This window comes from Mya arenaria, chromosome 7, assembly GCF_026914265.1.
Source record: "Mya arenaria isolate MELC-2E11 chromosome 7, ASM2691426v1".
In the NCBI taxonomy this organism is placed as follows: Eukaryota; Metazoa; Mollusca; class Bivalvia; order Myida; family Myidae; genus Mya; species Mya arenaria.
Window position 1 is genome coordinate 41,334,512 of NC_069128.1, and position 23,276 is coordinate 41,357,787.

Below are 23,276 nucleotides of genomic sequence, written 5' to 3' on the forward strand. Positions count from 1 at the left end.
TGTTGAAAACATATCTGCTTATAGGGGGGGATACATTAGTTAGGCCATTTTTTCATATACATTTTTCACATATTTTAATTTTCATAATTCATATAACCTTATTTTGTCGTGATTATCCATTGGTCACATTTTGAATGTTTTCCAATGATCACACATATGAAACGTTTTCGTAACGCAAACGGTATAAATGACGTCCCGGACTACATGTTTCGCAACAGGAAATAACGTCATGATATTTTGTTCAAGTTATGACGTCATCTTATCTGAATAACATCAGAATTAAATTCAAGACAAAAACCGATCAACGTTCTTCATTTCCATTCAGATTTCTAGGCGTGCTAGTCATTAAGCTAAGATACTTATTTGTTAAACAGGCAGGTAGTTCTACTATTTCTTATCGGACACACATATGGAAAATATTTCTGACACTCATCACTGTTACACTACATTTCAGGAAATATGTACGTTACATCATAAAACGATAGTTAACTTACATCGACTTGTGTAAGATATGATTTTTCGTGACAAATCTTGTTGACCCAAACAAATATTTACGTTCACGAGAATAATTTTTGGAGGCATTTAATGATTTGAAAAAAATATATATATACTACACGAAAAAAACATTGTGAATACCGTTATCTGTACTGATGTCTTTCTTTTACGGACTGAAGTATCAACACTTAGAATCTTAAAGGGCCTGTAATGTGTTTAAACTTTGCGTTAAGATTTTATCATTTAAAAATCCTAAATGGTTATTGTGACGGTGTTAAATACTGACTGCACTATCCCACTTTAAGTAGGGGTTTTGCGTTTTACTATACTTAATATTTATACCGTCCGAGATGAGTGAATTTAATACACAAATATATTGGTTGAAATACTGTTTATCACAGAAAACATCTCCGTGGCTCTAAACGTTATATACTGACCTTAATCGAAATGGAACAATATTGTAACTCTGTCTTGCATAAATAAGCGTACTCTTTGCCGCTTACGATGTAACACCAGGCATATTATCTGATCTGTCCCAACTGCCTGTATTTCCGATTGCATAGGAGTTTCGTAAATCTCCTCGATTAATAACACTAGTATTTTACCTAATTTGTTTTTTTCTAAAATAGATACATTTCATTTTAGATAGGAAAACTATTTAAAAACATGGCACGTTTTATGACACGAGAATCAGTCTGTAAATTGCAGGATTTCCATGCAATGCACAAATCACTGGTGAACGTGCACACTTATATGATGCTACATTGTAAGAATGCCAATCTGTTGTTTTGCAAGTATATGTCAGCTTGAAACAAAAATTAAGGATAAAATAAAGAAATTACAAAAAAATGATTACCGTCTGAATGCCATCCGGGAAGGTAAAAACAAACAAGATAATAGGTTCTTCGCCAAAATGCCATGTTTCTGTGCTGGTTTTGACCTCAACTGTCCCAGTGGGTTGAGTCCCTTAGAAACAAATTTGCATAAAAAACGGTCCTCTAAATAACGAGTTTGAACACGCTTTATATTTTCGAAAATGTTCTTTTAATAGCAAAAATGTCCATTCAACAACATACTAAAAGGCACCGCATGTCTTATTGCTTAAACAATCATATCATTATTGACTGAATGAACAACATATACCAACTAACATTTAGTTTTATACTAAAAACCTTTTGTAACTTTCAAGTATTATAAAGCAATGTTTTTGTATTCATTTTGCATTCATAAAATATTAAAATGTTACAATCGGTTGTCAATTACTGATGTCAATGTACTTGTAGAGAACGTAGGCATTTAAGGGTAACTTACAGTTGAAGTATTCTTTGGTTTGTGGAAACATCGCCTGAACTACAGCTCTTTCCTTAAAGAAACAGAAACACACTGCAATGTTATAAAGCAAAATTAAAATGTTCTAAAAAGGTATTAAGATTAGATTGGGCAACAATGGACAATTCGTTTTCGGTAAAGTAATAAGCTTTGAAAGTTAATCGTTCCAAATATATGTGTATCCATTGTTCGCAGTATGTTCGATTAACGTTAACAAAGAGTGGGTTACTTTGAGAAAGTGCATGTCTTGCTGTTTAGAAGGAGAAGAACATTATTTGTAATTCATAATGCTCTTATATCCTCCAGTAGGTTTATTAACGGAATTTTATTTATTGCATAACGGACATTATCCAGCAAGTCGTACGTTTAATACTTATTTTGTTTTATTTGAATGAAGTGGTTATCTTATACGTGATACTTCTTCTCGATTCCATTACACAGTTTTTTTTTAAATTTTCAGTACTTAGTGTGCTAAACAGGAAACGACGTCATGAACATATAACAAGTGAAGTCACAATATAGATAGCAAACATCTTTAAAAGTAAAGTGCTAATATTAGGCTTACTAATCACTATTTGTATGCATTTTTATTATTAACAAAATTAAAGTAGTAAATATATATCAGGGAACAGTATTTCTACAATGCATGTAGTGAGCGTATTGATATTGTTTTGTGGTATTTGGCTAATCAGCAACGCATGTGAAACCTATGAATATATTTGGCTGTTTTCCTCTCCGAAACACTATGATAATACTAATCTAACACAGGTCGATAATCCATTTTACCCAGTTAGTGTGTTAGGTAAGGTTTAACTCATCAAGTTCAAAATATTTCAACACATTTTAAGTAGTTATGTGTAATATGTAGTTTCTTTTTGTCCCATCGATAACACCTATGCTACCTACAAATGTTAAATCTATTGTACAACTACTGCATGGCCACACTATTGTATAGACGATGAAGATGTAGTTATCATCAAACTAATTATTTCAATTTCAATTTCATGTAGTTTACTAAATTCTTAAATGAACAAGTCTACACAACTTGAAGTATATAATATATGACCACTTATTTCATGATTCCTATCTAGAAATATAGACTAATCAAAACGTTTGGTAGCTAATTTTCGAAAAGACATTGAATGAAATTAATATTATGCCGAGCGTTGAATTAAGCATCATATATTAAAACACATGGTTGTTTAGGTCCGAAAGATGTTGGTTTTTACATTTTGAAAATTTCTACAAAAATCACTCACTTCTGAAATATCTTATCTATTAAAACACCTTGCCACAAGTGCAGACAGCGTCTTTATGTGTACACTTAACATGATACAATAGGATAGAAAAACAGGCGATATTATATCACCCTTAAGTTAACAGTAGCAGTTTAGATGTAAATAATCCTGTAAGAAGCCAATTATTGAATTACAATTAGGAAATAGTTGTAAAGGTCTTTTTCATACAGATTCAAGTATTATACTTGCATGCCAAGATTAACGGGCGGTGATTTCTCAATAAGCATTATCTACAGTACGTACATTAACGAGGTTTGTGGCCAAATAGGACGGACAGTATGCGTTTGTTTACGAGAGTAACGATAAAAGTGAACCCTTAAACTAATTTTATCAACGTATATGCCGGAAGGGACATTTTGAAAAGGTTCACTATACATCCAATTCTACATAGTTGATTTTACAAGGTAAGATTGACCGTCAATCTTTGCCACAATAATATCATGTCAAACTAGTACACAAATAATATTATTTTGATGGATACCTAAAATTTCAATGTCAAAACTCAAGCAGAATAATAACTGTGTTTAAATGCCATTACTGAAAGAAGTTTTGTATCAATACGTATGTAATCAAATTGTGTATTCGGTAATCATGTCTATCCCAGGTAAAGCGAACTAACAACTTTCCTTTATCTTGTCTAAATATCCATTAGGCTGGGTATCATGTCTATCCATCAAATTGATAACAATAAGTATAGTTATAACCCTAAATGCAAAAGATCGGATTACCTATGTTGGGGTACAGAAAGCCAGGAATATATCAAGTTTTAAGGTATAGTCTCGACTCTGTGACTTATAAGTATTCACACGTTTGAATGTATTATGCAGAATCTTTCAATGTTCGATAAGCTTAAAATGTCTGATGTTCTTTACGAATCCTCATCTGATTCCCACAATTATTTTCTCTCTTAACGCCAAATAATTAATTTTAGATGAAACCTGACATTCTGTAATCTTTATGATAGTAAGGCCATTTTTTTCGTATGAACAGATCCTTTTTTGGGCAACATCTTACCTTTTCTGATCTATCCAAGTCTTGTTTCACTTGTGTCAGCTCATCACACAGTGACTTTCTTGTCTGTGAACATGAATGGGGCTTTGTTACGTTAGTAATCCGTATTAATTATGACAATACATAATACATACAAATAAAACTAAACACCTACGAATAATACGATAAGCCATTTTTCCCTCTTGAAATCCTCTTATCAGATGAACGGTGATACTAGCATTCCAAAACGTCTTTGCTTGGATTTATGTTTGTGTGAAATTGGGGTAGCAGGCCTGGAAAAACTTTGATGTTGACTTATTTCAAACTTTCCACTTAGTTTATCCTAACGTTTAAAGTATTTGTAATATCAACTCAACTCTGCACGATGTAGATGATAAATAAAACAAATAAGTACCAAACAATTTGCATACATTTTTTTTCTAGAAAGCCAATGTTAATATTAGCGTGTTAACTACAAATGCGGCACATTCCAAACTTTATAAAACAGTATTTGCTTTTACAGTTTGATTTTTATTAACATTTTTTTTCCGCCATAGTCTGCCAAATTATTAATTATAAGTTATAAAATGAAACTGAAAATTAATAGCGTGTACTACCACATACAAATATTTAACATAATGTTCACATTTTTTTATCAAAATTGTATCTAGTAAAATGAAAAATCATGAATTACTTTAGCAAGGAAAAGCATTTGTTTTTATTTACATACAATTGTCATAAAATATTGCTTTACTTTATCGGATTCATCACCACTCTGTTGCTACTTGTTTTCGAACACCTTTTGTGTCAGAGACATAACGGGTGAAACTAGTAGCGTATTTCAATGGTGCTGTTTAGCATAAATAATTTTATGGATATACATGCAACAAAAAATTATACAGAAACGTTCAAAGATGATACTTTGACAAGCTCGTATTAAAAACAACACGTTATAATATCAGACTTATAAAAACATTAAACAGTGTTCCTATGCACAAGTATAACACCGGTCCTGTATACACACAGCATTGTAAATATATTGTGGCAACGATGGCAAAGGGTCTGACCATTATAATTACAAATTGACCGGATTGGTAAACCCGATGGTATGATTTCGACCAAATTAATATTATATAATTCCGATGTCCTGACGATTGCGCTCTTCAATCATATTTTACAACTGATGCCCCAGTACAGTAAAATAAAAAAGTTGGATATCCCGAAAAGTGTCTGATTTTTTTTCTATCGAGGATTTACATGCTTCAAGGAAAGGAAATACTGTGTTATATATTTATGCTTTATAATACAATACATTTGCACGAACACCCTGTAAAAAGACACAAAACTAATATCAAATAGACACTTAACTGGAGACAACCATCTTACCAAACAAGACAGACAGACAAAAACTGTTTTGAAGCGACAGTCCGCAAAAGTAACCGTATTTCAAAAGTTTTTAATAAGTTCCACATTGTTTCAGACCGACTGAACCGCAATTATTTTTTAAAAAATCGCTTTAATAACTTAGATTTAACAAATTGAAAATTGCCGAAAGTTGCTATTTTTAGACGGCAAAAGAGAAAGTAGGTCTACGGTTTTTCCGACTACTCTTGGGGGCGATACTATTTCCCGGTCCCGGTCTCATCCGGTCCCGGTCTCCTCCGGTCTCTGTTTTATAATAGCTATCGGGCGTGATCAAAAAGGTGTTAAAGACCGCGGGGGGTAATAGGATTACAAAATATTACAGTTGATTAAAACATTAGATATTTGATGATAATTATGTCACTATTTATTTCAAATTTTATATCAATAAAACATAAAATAAATTTAGGCAAAGATAAAAACATGAAATATGCACATGTACTGAAATTAATGTCATGAATAACAAACACATTGAGTGTGTGTTTTTTTCATATTAAATTCAGTTATAAGTATACTATTGATAATAGTAATACAAAAAATAACAATGCTTGACTACATGTAAATCAAATTTGTAAGTTATCTCAGTACTTCAGGAATTCTATTATCCTTCTTTTGTTTAACTATTGATTTTGTTGCAGCAGATGCGCTTCCACGACCAGTTGCCTTATGTATTTCTGCCAACTGATCGTCTAATTTTAATTTTTATGCCGACGCATTTCATGTGGAATCTTTTCCTGCATGTTCTATTTTCGCAAATAACTATTATCGACGAATTCTGGCATTTCACATGAACAGAATGTTTTTAATTTGAAATTCATAGGGATCGCGACTTTTCATTTTCTCTATAAAACGGATTTTTTTTTTATTTTCTAGACAGCTGACTAGATGTTCCCTCATTTCACTTACAACGAAATTGACGTTTGTATTTGCATAGCCATTCTTAAAACAAAAATCCACAGCATTAGCAGTTGCAAAGACACCACAGGCATGTACATTTGGTTGTTATAGAAGTCGTGGAACTTTTATAAGCTGAGATTTGTTACTTTTTATAAATTAGGAGCATCGTAGTTCCACCGATCATGACGACTTTAAATAAAGATTCTTGTATGTTGTAAGTATGTTGTAAGTATGTTGCCCAAGATGTCCCCGATTCAACCACGTTCCGTTACGCTCCCCCACGATCACCCCGATTCGACTCCACGCTCTGTTACGTTCGCCACGATGCTCTGGAATCGGGGACATCGTGGTAATCGTGGCCTAATATAAACCTAGCATTAGCGAATAGCACAAAATTATAAACGAAAAATGTGGACATAATGTGTTGATTACTTCAGAATGGCACAACTTCAAAGAAACACTCTTCATCTAGTAGCTTTAATGTCTAAGCACACGCATAATTACTATAATAGGATGTTATAACATTGCAACTTTTAGCTCCAGAAAATGTGTTTGTGTACTTTTTCTCCATTCATTGATTTACTTGTTTACATGCGATGAACATTGTATAATGTTTTACGCAATAAACATATCGTATCGTATCGATATGAGTCGGATATGCAAACATGGAATTTTTCAATTGTAATCATTTATGCTTAAAAATTTTTATGTCGGGGGGTAAACATAAAAGGAAGAACAATAACATAACATAACATAATTTAAAAGGTGCAATTCTAAGTTACTTCATACTCCGTCCACAATCTTTTATGCAAAAAACATGAGCATTTGTACTGCATCGCATCTTTCTCTACACCTTTAACACGAATTGCATAAATAGTGTATACCTATAACAAATTGCATAAATTAAGACATAATGTTTATATATTTTATACCATTTTGTTACATATAAAAACAAATAAGATTGTCAAAATCGTGTTATAAACATCAGCAACAAAATCCGTTGCCTGGGGCCATAAGTTATGAACCGGGAATTATGAGACCGGATGAGACCGGATTTTACGAGGAGAGACCGGGAAATAGTATCGCCCTGCGCATGCGCAAGAACTTTGGAATCCCACTGTTTTTTCTATTTATATAACCGTTAACTCTCGGGGGCCGATAGTTAAGAAGAGATATTGAAAATGACACGAAAAACTCATTTCTAGGTCGATTTGAACCAAAAAAAATTTTGGATTCGTCAGTCAGGAATGCTTATCAACACATAGATGAATTTTATTTTTTTTCATGGCTAATTTGCCCGATTTGCGGACTGTCGCTTTAAATTACTTCACGGAGGTTTTATACTGACATTAAATCGAAATTTCAAACAAATCTTTTCTGTTTCGTCTAATTCATTTTTTGCATTTTCAAAAACGCAGTTAGCTCTCGCCGTGTCTAAGATAGTGCAAAATATGATACACGTTTTTACAAATGATTATAGCATCGGTCAGATTTGGTCATTTTAAATAGTAGTGGTTTCACCGTTAGTAAGACCTACAGTACGAAAACGGTGTCTGTGGGCAAACACAACGGGCAATATTTGTTCGTTAGCGGGAGCCATATTCTAAACTAAAAAAATAAATCCTTCCACTGTTTTCATCCAAATCTTCACCGGATTTTAGAAAAGGGTAACCATTCATCCAGTCGAACTCCTTAAATTTGGATACCGGGTAATGGAGTATAAACATTTAAAGCAATATGTTTTATTGTACTAGCCTAAGGCTGGATTACATGTCAACACACTACATTTTTACAACAAATATGAAGGCAAATAAGTACATTAACAAGAGATGTTTGTCAAACATTATGACCCCCTCCCTGAGCGCCATGTTGTCAGGATTACATGGACAATTGAATGAAATATGCATGGACGTTTTGTACAACATCTCACCTTTTCTGAATCATCCAGGTCTTGTTGTACTTGTTTCAGCTCATTACGCAGTGACTGTCTTGTCTGTAAACAAATATGGAGTTCGTTACATAAGTGATCAGTATAAATTATGATAATGCATATTATTCATATTAACATTAAATCGAAAGTTTAAACTTGTACAAACCTTTTCTGATTCGTCTAATTCACTTCTTGCGTTTTTCAACAAGACAGTTAGCTCTCGCCGTGTCTACAATGTGCAAACATAGAACATAATATGATACACGTTTGATAAAAATGATAATAGCATCGGTCAGATGTGGTCACATTTGATATACTTATAAATAAAAACAATGCAATCAGATACACTTGACAAACCATATCATAAATCAAATTTCAGTAATTTTCAGTTTTATTTAGTAAAATATATAGTGAAGAGTAATTCATTGAATGAACAATCGACACTCTTGTTGATGGTGAACTTGTAATTGAGTTGTAATAATGCTATATAGTAATGAACACAGTAAGCGATACCTTGTTTATTTCCGTGATCAATGCGACAACATCGTTGGCATGTCCATCGTCGCTTCCTGTGACTTCTTCGTATTGTTCACAAACTTCCTCCAAGTCCTCAAACACACATTTCAGAACTACTTTGTTTTCTTTAAAGTTAATACCTTTAAACGTGCGTTTGTGTTTGATTTCTTTAAGGTGGGATCTTGCGTCCGAAATCTCTTTCTCCAAATGTCTACTCACGAGGTACAAGCGCCCAGCCATTTTATTGTCAACAAAATCATCAATTTTGCTTTCTTCATTGTCACACCATTTGGTTTTCTCATCACACGTCTTAGTAATATAGGAATATGTGTTCACATTTTCTTCATATTTCTCTCTTATTCCGTTTTTAATGTTTCCTGTCAATTCATCTACTTGTTGTTTAATTTTATTTCCTAATTCCATACACTCTTCCACGCATTTATCAGCATTATTCTTGTAGCTCTCCTTACTGTGTTCTGCTTCATCTTTCATAAACAGAATTTCTGCTTTTAGCTCATTGAACAGTGATTTCATCGAGTTGACTTTATTGCAATCAATGCTTACATCTTCATGCAACAAGTCAATAACCTCTTTCAGGCAAGAAGGATGTTCCGAATGGAAGCATCTGCCACAAAGCATGGAATCATGAATTTTACAAAGAAATATCGTTCTCTCTGTCGGGTGCTGCATACATCTTTCTTCGGTGATGTCACGCTTGGCGACAATTGGGTTTACACTATTTTCCTCATTCAAACTGACATTGTGAGTTTGAAACACCTTTCCTGTCTTGTGAATATCTATACAAGATTCTCCAAGGTATCCACAAGTTTCGCAATATCCAACTGCATTTTCATTACAACACATTTCACACTGAATCTGTTTTGATGCCATGTCATTTGCTAATGCAGTTTAAGATAAAAGGAATGAAGTGAAAACGTTCTTTAATGCGCAAGTGTGGTTTGTGGGATAAAGTTATGATTATTTGTAAAATATTATTAATTATTTCACTGTAAAACCTATATTTTCATATGAGAACATGAATCACTGAAAACATAAATACATGTATGATTAGCAAGATTACGAGAATAACAATATAATAAAGAGTGTGTAATAAAGCTGAGTGCAGTTAACGCTGTCACTGAAATTACGTTTAAACATATAAGTAACAACTTGACTTAGTATCAATCGTTCATTTAGGGTTAAAATGTAATCTCATGTTTTTAAACGAGATAATATCGAGTAAAGTGGATGTAAAGCTGTCAATAAAATCACGTTTGTACAGATTATGAACAGTTTTACTCCGTAGAAATCGTTTTAAACCTTAACACTAAGGCGTAACAAGAACTGAGACGTTTTAAATATATGTTTAACGATCGATTATTGTATATGAGAAAGTGTTATGTTAAGCTACACCAATGTGTATGATATAACAAAGATGCATATGCGAATTGCATGATGGACGAGTATCATTAATGCGTAAAAGTGATGGCGAAGTACAGAAAAACAACAATAAACATACAACGTTGTTAAAACAACATTACGTTTTCCCTTTCTTACACCGCATCATATTTACGGCAAGCTGATTATATGGCAACTTCATTATATTCTACAACATTTTATTGATCTCTTTCGTTAGCACGATGTCATGCAAAGTCAGAGTTATATTGTGTTCTGTTGAATCCGGAGTACAAGATGAAAACCCAATTGTTGGGATTGGTGACCGCAAACAAGACGCACATACGCCGCGGTCAGAAATAGAAGCATTTATGCTAACTAATGTGCTTACTGTAAAACATAATTTGTAATTTATATCATTGTGTATATGTTTCGGTATAAACATTGCATGGTATTATTACGTTAATACATTTAAAAGTGATATTTACTACACCTAGTTAACGATATATTTAAATCGTTTTCAACGAGTACAAAACGCCTACAAGGTAATCATTACTTTTCGGCGTAAAGTGAAACAACCTAGTTAGGTCCCAGTCGAATAAAATTTATAAGAATCTAGAGGCGAACAGAACCGTCCCACATTCAATCTCATATATATATACGTTTTGTCCTATAGTAACGTGTCTAAGGTTCTCAGCAGTGTAAACATTACAACAATATATGCATTAACTTGTGTATTTGTGTTGTTGATAAAGGCTATTTCCAGTTCAGAAATTTTAGCTCATTTTGACCGTATCTATTGCTATAGATATAATAGTTTATATAGTTATAAACATTCACTATTCAATCATTGCCATAGACATCTTACCTATACAATAATAGTAAGTACAGAAAAAATCAATTTAAAGTGTAAAACGGATATGCATTTTGACAATAGAGTTATAAAAAATAACCATCATTTAAGAAAGATACAAACAGGAATATGAATAGTCACCGTTTAAGCTTAAACATAAGTCACGCCAGTCGTCACATATCAGTGTACTATATGTATTAAAGAATGAAGCTAAAATTTTGGAAATTGAATGATTTTTTTTATCATCAAATCGTTTATACCGTATATTCACTGAAGACCGGGGAAAACCAACTTGCACTCGGGTGGTCTCAAAGGCCTCCCAAACAGAGGTCCCGGATCCGATCCCTTGCATGGGATAGTTATTGTAGGCCTCTCACATGGGCACTCAGTACTAGTGAATATGACTCAGTAAGCGAACCCAAGCAAATAAAACGATGAACTTACCGCCTTAAATATGACATCATGACATCAAACTATGACATTTTAGAAATCTTCAAAACTTATACACTTGCAAGTACGACAATTTAACATACTCATGAATTTAAAACATTTCAAACAGCATGAAAGCCTTATAAAAGCGCTCTTATTGTGCGATATAGTACACTTTTGAACGAACAGTTACCCGGAAAGAGAGGCGACTAGTGCTCTTACGTAAACACAATTGTTGTCTGCCTTCAGTCTGACCTGCTGTTAATATTGATTTAAAGGTGTTTTTCGCAATATTGTTATTTTTTTAAGTAAGGTCTGCAAGTGATAGCTTCTACTATATATGTTTGGTTTGGTAGCACTACGTTGATGTTTGTTTGACATATTTGTTACGAAAACACGCTTAACGAGATATCGAAAGAAGAATTTATGTACAGCATATAACCAATAATATAAATTGAAAGTAGGTATATTTTCTGAAAGTCCACATACAAAAATTACCTTTTATTGTCATGATTTTAACACATAAACATATTTGCTCATGGATTTAGTTTTATGTGCTTCCTTTATAAATAGTACAATGAATACTTCAGGCAGAATTGTTACTTGTCTTTAGGTCTTAAAACATTATGTTCCCTCACTTTGGGATCCTAATTATTTCTGCAGAACGTTAAACACATATATATATATATATATACAATGTACTCCTTAAAAAAAACATGTAACGTGCTGTATCTGGAAATATTGGCGTCAACAGCGTTGTACGCTCTATAATGTGTCGTCATCAAACTGATAAACTTTATCTAGAAGTATTACTCTTCCAGAATTTATTCTAAATCATCGTTAACCAGTCTTCGAGAGAATATGCGCTTGATAACTTATGCACGATAATCACACGTGATTAAGCATTACATGGATGAGGCTTTAAAATGCAACGCAAGATAGTAAGCCACGGATAGAAACTCCTTGAACTGAGACTTCAGAACCGTACACACGATATTGTCATCAAAGTGTAGCTTTCAAACGTCAAGCGTGACCGTTGCATATGACTGAGGCTTGGGAATGTTATGATGGAGATGTTTGTAGAAATTTTCCAAATGTTTTATAAAACTAAGGCTTTATATAGTGATTCAAGACAGTTTCATATAACTGAGGTTTTAGAACATACCAAACAACTTTAAACTAAGGAGATTAAGTTCGTCCAATGCAATTAGAATTAGTTCATCTAAAGTTGTATTGTAAGAATGTACATCATCATAACTTGTAAAAAAAGAAGATATTTTATACAATTCAAACAATTGTGATCAATGTCTACAATGTAAAAAGTAATCGCCTCATAACTAAAAGAAAGCCTCTACGCTCCAGCTTACTGGTAGCCGGTTATCATTCAAAGATAAAACTCTAATAATTTGAAAGGCATTTGACCTAGGTTAACACTTGAGTACATGGCATTAAGTCGGGTGCAGATTTTACGATAGCGATTTGAGAGCAGTGTACAATATAAAATATATCGCACAACCATTTGATCACAGCAATATGTATAACAGCGTTAAGTATTAAATGGCGTCAAGATTGCCCGTTATGCATGATAAATTTTTTCCCTTAAATTATATTACTTTATACATATTAACAGCAAAATTTCTATTGACATTGACATTTTCTGATTTAGTAAATTGATTTCTGTTGGAAACATTCGTGTCATATTTTATGTCGAAATCTCTAGAGATCAGCCGATCGTAAAAATTACTTGCGTGACAGTATACCGTTCTGTCGGAGTGAATGTATTACACACTATATCTCAAGATATTGTCCTTTAGTGCAAGCTCAAATCAAATTGATACTGATTAAAAACCTAACGGGTTTACTAACAATTCAAAAGGCCGGCAGCGATACGAAAGTCGATTGAACGACCAAAATTTTAAACGTTGGAAATATCAATTTCTATTTAGTTAAAGGTTCAATATTTAACACGTATGATTCATATATCCGTTGTAACATGAAAAGCTGTAATTAGGAGTTAAGCATATTTAACGAAATAATATTTTATCAGATTTTCAATCAAAAGGCATTTATGTTTTCCCGTAAATGTCTTCCTACAAAAATAATATGTTTATGATTCAAATTTATCGGAACTGCCTAATCAACAATGTCTTGGAGCTTAGTTCTGATTGCACTATTTAAAAAAATAAGATATTTGCATTTTTTAACCAGGAAATAAATTCCATCCATTATTTTTCATTATTTTTTCTGAATAACATTGATGTAATGTTCTAACAATTGTTTTCGTCTTATTTTTGTACGGAATGAAACGTTATGAAGCAAAAATTAGGTTTGTCATTTCCCTAATTAGCGATAAGCTTTGTTTATTTCTAGGAACATATTGAAACATTTTTACGATCAAATATTATTTGTCATAATTTACAGGTTCAAAAGGGCCGTTTTCATTTGGGTTAAAGGAACGTAAATACATTTGCTTTCAAAGTAGTTCTTGAATTTGATATTTTCACTCTCATTCTATTAATAAAGCAAATAACTTCTTTTTTTAAACGCAATCGCCTCTTTAGATTTGTTAAACTTAAAACAAATAAATATTTTAAACATATTGGATATAATTAAAACTCTAAGACAAGAGGAAGCACATCAACATAACAATAATAGTTAGTCCAAACTTACACTTATGCCTCGATCTAGTTTAATGTAACATAGCTTTTACTAAATTCACAGCACTGTTGTTAACTTAAACCACACAGTTTAGTGAATATAACTTGAAATATGAAATCAATACGCTTACAAATTGTATTCATGAAATGAATAGCTTAAACTTCAAAATCGTAAACTTGAAAACAGAAAACCGATGTCAACCAACCTGCATTGTATTCAAATGCAATTTACTTCCTTGTTTAAGTTAAATCGCCTTATTGTTCTTTTTCGCTTAAAACATTTATTTGTCATCATTTAAAAAACACATTTATCCAAATATTGAACACACTAACAATCGTCCTCTTTTTTAAAATAGCTATTTAAACCAATTATTTGGGATAAACACAAACAGACATATCAATGTAAACAACCGACGTTACTTACTATGGGAGCAGTCAACAGTTTTGTTAAACGACGATATTCACTGTCTACATGTCACTTAAGGAATATTTTAAGAAATATTATTTACCATTTGCGATAAAAAACAGATTTAATTAAAGAAATATCTCTGTTGTGGTAGTAAGGATAATTTATTTATTTATTTAAGGAACACACCCAGAAGTCTTATAAAGATTGTATGTTTTCGAAATAGATAGAGAAATGCATTAATTAAAACTTGTATTATATGTTTAATTAAAGGATTCATGTGTTGATACTTTCCTAAGCACAATCTGTTTGTGGGAACACGTTTATAGAAAACAGAACGGTACAAGAAATAGCAATGGCTCAAATGCAACGAAGTGGAAACGAATATTGATGAATATCTGACTGTCGGTTATAATTATGAAGTTTTTGAGGACATTCAATCCAAAAATCAGAAGATGAAACCCGTGACATCGAGCTCCAATTAAAATAGCCAGAATACTTAAATCGCGATTTCATCTTTAGTAACAAAACTCAAAAAACTGTCGGGACAAAGTGCTATTGGCTGCAAATGTAGATGTTACACACTTACTTAGAAGTCAATGGTTCGTTTATTTTGTTTGCAACGTTTAACAATAATTTGCAATTGTTATAAAATCAAACTAAAAATAAAAACATCATAACATCATATTATTTATACTTATTCTCTGTTGATTTTCGCTTTCACGTTTTTTGTATGGACAAACAACGGGTTACAACACCAATGGACATGAAGTAAACTATCACAATTGTCAGATGAAGGGCGACTCAACAGCAGCGGACACCTCAACAGCAGAGGATACAATCTTGTATCTCGAAACATTACAAAATCAAAATGAATGTTCCTTGCTCACAGAGAGAGATGGTGATTTCAATATCGAAAGTAAGGTCTAACAGTCATGTACATACAACAATTTGCTTACTCCCTAAACTATAGGAAGCATTTCATGAATTTCGGGCACATTATACTTTTAACAAATTTATCAACTTGCAAGTATGACAAGGTAAAATAATAATGAGTTTATTTTTTTAATTTCACACAGCATGAACGACAGTTATGCACTTTATGGATCGGACGGCTACCCACAAAGGGAGGTGATCAGTGCTCATACGTTAGCAGAAGTGTTGTCTGCTTCGAGTTTATCTTCATGTAAATATTGATTTAAGATCGTTTTCGTAATATTTCCATTGTTTTAAAGTTAGGTTTGCTAGTAATAGCTCGTATTATATGTTTGTTTTAGTAACACAATGTTGATGAATTTTTGACGAATTTGTTTTTGCGAAAACACAGTTAATGAGATATCGAAAGTAGAATTCATTTACAAATAGCAAATAATAAAAATCGGAAACCGAAAGTAGACGTATTTTCGGAAAGTCCGAATCAAAAAGGTCTCTTTTTATTGTTATTCTTTATTTAACATGTAACAGATTGCACAAATTGCTATGCGCACCTGTCGGGGTTCGAGCCCACGACCTCTCGCTCTGCAGGCAGACACTACCGCGTTGCTATAAAAGCTAGCTCTATATCAAGACAGTATAAGTCCCCGCTATATACACATCGTATACCCGGTTACAAACACATTAAACGTTTTTGTTAATGGGCTTAGTTTATATAGATTCCTTTATTAATAATACAATGAAAACTGCAGGGCGAATTGATACTTCTCTTACTTCTTATAACATTTTGCTCCCTCAGTTCGCTCGCACATCTACACTCAGTACTAGTGAATTTGACTCAGGAAGCGGACTTGAGAGTGTTTAAAATATATTGTTAGCTTTCTGATTAAACGAGCTTATAATGGTAAAAACGAACCAACCTGAATTATATTCAAAAGAAACTAACTTCCTTGTGGAAAATTTTACTTTCTGTTTTTAAGGCTTAAACCACTTATATTTCATCCTTTAGAACACACCAATCTGAATACTGACCACACCCAAACATATTATCCTTTTATAACCTATCGAAAAAATAATTACTCTTAAAAAAAAACCAAAACACAGCAATTTAAAAATTACTCACCGAAACCAATAATATCACTAAAACTGCCTGCATTATATTCAGAAGTAAATTACTTCCTTGTTTAAGTCAGATCTTCTTGATAGAATGATAGCTTAAAACACTTACTTGATATCGTTTAAGCACACATGTATCCAAACATTGCACACACTCTAAAATATGATCTTTTTAAAACCTATTTCAACCATTATTACGGGTTTAAACATGCACGCAAATCAATATAAACAACTGGGTTAGCGCTAAAGATCATACCAATACCGAATCGACACAAGCAAAGATCATACAGATGGAAATACAATTAAAATTGTTGTCTGCCACCATAAATCTAAACATGTACGAAAAATGTTTCTTTTCATTCCTTGGATGTGCAAGAAAATCTTTTATGTACCAGGTAAGTTTAACAAATAAGATACTGAGTAACTGGATTACATATTTTGTTTTTTAACTTGTCAGCAAGGTTACCAAGTATTGGAAATTACTAGACTTTTAAATTAAATACTGTAGCTACTTTCTAGTTCTGAGTGATGATCAGAAGTCAATTTACCACCTGTTATACTATTTTTTGTCTACAGTCTAAGTGATGATCAATCGCTAGTCAATAATTGTATTTTTTTGTCGTTAGTGACTTTTACGTTCTGAGTGGATAGTGGATATCACTATTTTTCTGTCTTTTCCTACTTTTACGTTCTAAGTGATGATCAATAGCCAGTTAATATTACTATTTTTCTGTCGTTTCCTTCTTTTACGTTCTGAGTGATGATCAATAGCTAGTTAATATTACTATTTTTCTGTCGTTTCCTTCTTTTACGTTCTGAGTGATGATCAATAGCAGTCGATATTACTATTTTTCTGTCGTTTCCTTCTTTTACGTTCTGAGTGATGATCAATAGCCAGTCGATATTACTATTCTGTCGTTTCCTTCTTTTACGTTCTGAGTGATGATCAATAGCCGGTCAATATTACTATTTTTCTGTCTTTTCCTACTTTTACGTTCTGAGTGATGATCAATAGCCGGTCGATATTACTATTTTTTGTCGTTTTTGACTTTTACATTCTGAGTGATGATCAATAGCCAGTTAATATTACTATTTTTTGTCGTTTTTGACTTTCTCGTTCTGAGTGATGATCATTAGCCAGTTAATATTACTATTTTTTGTCGTTTTTGACTTTTACGTTCTGAGTGATGATCAATAGCCAGTCGATATTACTATTTTTCTGTCGTTTCCTTCTTTTACGTTCTGAGTGATGATCAATAGCCAGTCGATATTACTATTTTTCTGTCTTTTCCTTCTTTTACGTTCTGAGTGATGATCAATAGCCGGTCAATATTACTATTTTTCTGTCGTTTCCTTCTTTTACGTTCTGAGTGATGATCAATAGCCGGTCAATATTACTATTTTTCTGTCTTTTCCTACTTTTACGTTCTGAGTGATGATCAATAGCCGGTCAATATTACTATTTTTTTGTCGTTTATGACTTTTACATTCTGAGTGATGATCAATAGCCGGTTAATATTACTATTTTTTGTCGTTTTTGACTTTCTCGTTCTGAGTGATGATCATTAGCCAGTTAATATTACTATTTTTTGTCGTTTTTGACTTAAACATTCTGAATGATGATCAATAGCTGGTTAATATTACTATTTTTTGTCGTTTTTGACTTTTACGTTCTGAGTGATGATCAACAGCCAGTTAATATTACTATTTTCTGTCTTTTCCTTCTTTTATGTTCTGAGTGATGATCATTAGCCGGTCGATATTACTATTTTTTGTCGTTTTTGACTTTTACGTTCTGAGTGATGATCATTGGCCAGTCGATATTACTATTTTTTGTCATTTTTGACTTTTACGTTCTGAGTGATGATCATTAGCCAGTCGATATTACTATTTTTTGTCGTTTTTGACTTTTACGTTCTGAGTGATGATCATTAGCCAGTCGATATTACTATTTTTTGTCGTTTTTGACTTTTACGTTCTGAGTGATGATCATTAGCCAGTCAATATTACTATTTTTTGTCGTTTTTTACTTTAACTTTCTGAGTTATAAACAAAAGACAGTCATTAATAATGTTTTTTTGTTATTTATGAATTTTACGTTCTGAGTGATGATCATTAGCCGGTCAATAATACTATTTTTCTGTATTTTATGTTCTGAATGGTGATATATTTAAGTGCAATATTTGATTTACTTGATTTTATTACAGATTGTACAGTTCCTAGTAATGAGAAATGGCTAGATGTTATACAATATCATACTTCATGATGTCACCAACAATGTCATGTTCTGAGTATTGGGAAATAGTTGGAGACTCAGCAGTGCAGAAACTAGTTTACTCAGGTATGTTAAATGGCTGCTAGGTTGCTGTTTGAAAAAAATAGTATGCAGATGTGCAAGTGACATTGTGCAACTTTGGGCGTTGGAGATAATTGTTACAATTTTTGAAGATTTAATACTTTAACTATTCTCATGTTTCTATAGCAACCATGGCTCTCATCCTTAAAGCATTGCAATTGGCTTTTTAAAAAGACCTGATTGTTTGATAATACCTTAATGCATCATTAACTTTTTCTTTATTTATGTTCCATAAAGATTCTATTATCAAAATTAATATTACTAGCTTTAATAATTATTGACATTTCATTTGACTTTTGACATGTCTTTTGAGTGCTTCCTTAGTCATTAATGTGTAATCATTCAGGGCCCTTATCGCATTCTGTAATGGCTCATTCGTCTACAGTATGGCCAAAGGTTTATACTATTCATCCATGTATTTGTGAAAGAAATGTTTGCATTTTAAAGAGTGTCAGTCAAAAAATAAATGAGCATAATAACCTTGAAGTGATCAGTTACAAAAGTTGTTATTTTCCAAGCATGAAATATAGCCACATGCAAGTCATGTTCTGCTCTATATTTACAGAATGTTTGTTCCAACTCACGGATGATATTGTCAGATAAGAGCACATTGGCAAGTTGCAGACGTTGACTTTCTGAATTACAGAAAATAGTTTCAGTCAGGTATTGTACATCATGATTGGCATATATATATTAAAAATTTAGTTTTGAACAAAAATTAGCAAAAATGTTTTTTGATAGAGAAATTACAGTGCTTTTCAAGAACATTTTCATTAACAAATTAGACATAAATCTCATTGAGATTTTATTTTACATGTCGCAATGCAAAAACAACCAAAATCGACAGTATATACTTAAGTATACATGAATGGACCAAAACTGCCAAACTAATGGAAATTTGTAGTATTTTTCTTTATATCTTCTTTTGTTTGTGTTTCAGGATACCAGAAAGCATCAGGACTTCCAGGGCATGGCTATAGCTCCTCCTGAAAGAACATTAGAAACACTTGATTATTTGTGTGAAATACTTTGAAATAAAAAAGACTCTTTCTGCATGATTTAATTCCTAAAGAAAATCAATAAACCTGAAGAATGATTTATATATATATGCATATATATGTAAAAATGTGTTCCAATAAAAGTATCAATTATTACATTTATCTTTTTAATTTGAATTGCTATGTCAGTATGGATTAAAACCTCTGAAAAATAAAGACAATGGAAATATTAACAGAATCTGGATTTAAACTAGAGATTTTTTTATAGTCAAGTTAAATGTCCATCCGGGTCACCTTATTTCCATACTTATGTAGCAGATACTTCATTTGCTATGTTTGTATCAGAAACATGAATTTCTGATGCTTCTGAAATTTTAACTTTATTCAACAACAAAATAACAATTCAAGAGAAATATGTATCATGTATGTGAAATGAAATGATGGCTGCTATTTCTCAGTAGTTAAACATTTATCTGAAAATACAATATTATGTATGTATGTTGGTTTTAAAACAAATCATTATAAAACAGAATATTTCTGAAAAGTATCAAATGATATGAAGCATAATCAAGCATACCAATGTATCATTATCAATTACAAATGAAAAGAAGATCATAGAAAAAACGGTTACCCAAAATTGTTTTCTATAAAATTCAAAATTTGTTTTTTTCTTATTCTAAATGTGGGGAACAGTATACAATCACAAACAGTTGAAGCAATAATTTGAAACATGAATAAAAGGTGTGCAAAGAAATGTTGTTGAGCCTGCTCCTCATATGAGTGAAGTTGGGAAAATATCCGGCTAATAATACATTTTACCTCTTACAATATGTGATTACGATACCATACATGTAAGGTAGCAAGGACATCTGAACAACGAAGCTAGTGTGAATACTTCTATTTGAATTATATTCTTTAATTCCATTCCTTTGTTGTTATTTTCCTCTTCATCCACTTCATCGAGCTTCACAGTTTCTTGTCTGGTGAATCATCAATGCAGATAGTACATTACATAATTGGTAGGAAAACTAATTTTCACTGCCAACATGATTACTACCGACATCAACATAAAATTCCTGTCAAAGCTGTAACCTTTTATTTATACCTTCCATTCTATCATTTTCTTTGTAAATTTGTTATTATTGATATATTGTCCTTTGTTTGACAAATTTCATTTCCAGTTTCTTTCTAGCATATGTTTCTACATTCTCCAGATCATTAGGCGACTGGTCCATGTTCTTTCTAGCCCTTAGAAGGTGGTTTCGAATGTTTCTGCTGTTCAGAAAAAACTTTTGTTGGCCACACTTATGCCCGGCAAACAAAGTGTCCTGACATTCTCCTTTAGGTGTTTCTTCACACTCCCAGTGTATGTTATGCATCAGTCAATTGTAACCACGCCGCCCCCCAGGTCCGGGGAATAGTGGGGACTGACTTTCGGTCCAGCCAACCCTGGGTGCAAATTCCCGCCCTGTGGGGATGAACTGATGTAAAATCCCCGCCAAATGCCCTGAACCCTGGGGACACTAGGTTAAAGGCCCATTCGCCACTATGTTTAGCGCGAAGACAAAACCACGGCATTCACCCTGGCACTGCATTTACCATTTGCCGATATTTGAGGACTAATAATAAAATTAAAATCAATCAGCATGTTTGCACTTGACCCCATCTGTAACATTTACATTTGTTTATTTAAAACTTTTAACCAACAAAATCCTTCACCTTTATATTCTTACGGGAGTAAGTTTTTTCGATGTATATATATATTTTGTATAAACATTTTGATTATATAGTGTTGCTTTCAATATAAACTATCTTTATCATTAACTTCAGTGAAATCCCCGCCAAATGCCCACGCCCCGCACCCCTGGGACCCTAGGATAGGCCAAATTCCACCTTTTATGGCGCAGACAAAACCACTGCATTCCTCCGGCACTGCGGGGCCACATAGAAGTAAAAACACGACCCATTTCCAGTATACCACCTGACCTGGTGGGGCTGTGGATACGACTGACTGGTGCATAACACATTCACTTGGCACTGCGGAGCTACCTTAAAAGTTAAAACACGGCCAATTTCCCGACTATCCCCAGACCTGGGGGGACCGTGGTTACAAATGACTGATCAAATAATGCATAGATCCTTCCCATAGTACTTTAAAACACTTCCCATACAGACAAGCAAACAAACCCACTCTCATCACAATTAAGTGATAATAATTTTCTTCCGAGTGGCAGTTACCATAAATTTGGGTTTTTAAATGCTGTTAAAACGTATATGGTTATCTAAAGCATTAGTCTTTTTTAACATCACTCAATGACAGTCTGTCACAACAAAATAATTATAAATGGTGAGCTCAAACATTGAGCTTGACATTCTTCAACCACTGTAGAGGCTATTTTTCATCGCCCAGAACTAATCTTTCAGTGAAATCACCATATGGTTGGCTAAAACATTGGCAAAAGCAAGCATGCTTGAATCAAAGTATTGAAATCTTCATATGCCTGAATGTTGGAGTTGATTTTCCGCAACATTGTCAACACTGTAAGCAGCCATGAACGTCGTTTTTAACCTCCTTTCTAAGAGTTCAAGCTGCAGACAACAGTTAATAAACATTATGATCTTTGAGCAAATAATGTTATGATCATTAGTGTTTACGAAACAACTGAGGTCAATTGCAAAGGGAGCAGTCAACAGTTTTAGTAAGAGAAAATAATCAGTGTCTACTTAACTTTATAGGAATGCTTTTAGATATTTTAAAAAAAAAGCTTTGAATAGTAAACTGCATTTGTAATGTTGGTGTGTTCAATGTATGTTTTAAAGATATAGATCATAGAAAGCATGAACTAAAGATGTAGCATTTGTTTATATTGAAGGATTTCTGTTTTGATACTTGTAAGCACAATTTCGCTTTGTGAGAACACGTCTGAATAGAAACTGAATGCAACTAGAAATAGCACATGCCGATAAAAGAAAGTAGAATTGAATATTATTTAAAATGTGTCTGGCGAATATACCTACACTGCTGTTCTTTGGGATTATAAATCGAAAAATTGAAGGTTGAAATTCAGGCATTCGAGCTTCAAAATAGCAAGAATAGCTGAATCAAGATTTGATTCTTGTTAAATTACTCATTTGATTGTCGGGACAACACATTGCTATGGAAGGCCAATGTATATGTTACACACTAACCTTGAATTCAATGTTCTCCTCATCTGATCCAGTTTGCAACGTTCGACTCTATATTGGACTAGTTCTG

At 32.8% G+C, this 23,276-nt stretch overlaps 1 protein-coding gene and 1 long non-coding RNA gene across 2 annotated transcripts in view; one reads left to right on the top strand and one right to left on the bottom strand.

The window, feature by feature from the left end:
* The window catches only part of LOC128241480 (uncharacterized), a 40,703-nt gene extending 23,807 nt beyond the window's left edge, over positions 1–16,896 (bottom strand). Inside the window, exons 1-7 of the mRNA XM_052958439.1 lie at positions 16,779–16,896; positions 8,875–9,921; positions 8,528–8,590; positions 8,362–8,424; positions 4,137–4,199; positions 1,807–1,858; positions 1,352–1,461 (exon numbers count right to left, since the gene is read on the bottom strand). Coding sequence (XP_052814399.1) covers positions 1,352–1,461; positions 1,807–1,858; positions 4,137–4,199; positions 8,362–8,424; positions 8,528–8,590; positions 8,875–9,768 — 1,245 coding nt within the window. The 5' untranslated portion in view covers positions 9,769–9,921; positions 16,779–16,896. The remainder of the gene's footprint in view (positions 1–1,351; positions 1,462–1,806; positions 1,859–4,136; positions 4,200–8,361; positions 8,425–8,527; positions 8,591–8,874; positions 9,922–16,778) is intronic.
* An 18-nt stretch (positions 16,897–16,914) lies between these two features.
* LOC128241490 (uncharacterized) lies at positions 16,915–20,149 on the top strand. The gene is made up of 4 exons (XR_008262377.1): positions 16,915–17,061; positions 18,874–19,007; positions 19,588–19,685; positions 19,963–20,149. It is a non-coding gene; the product is annotated as an uncharacterized LOC128241490 (long non-coding RNA).
* Positions 20,150–23,276: the final 3,127 nt, after the last annotated feature.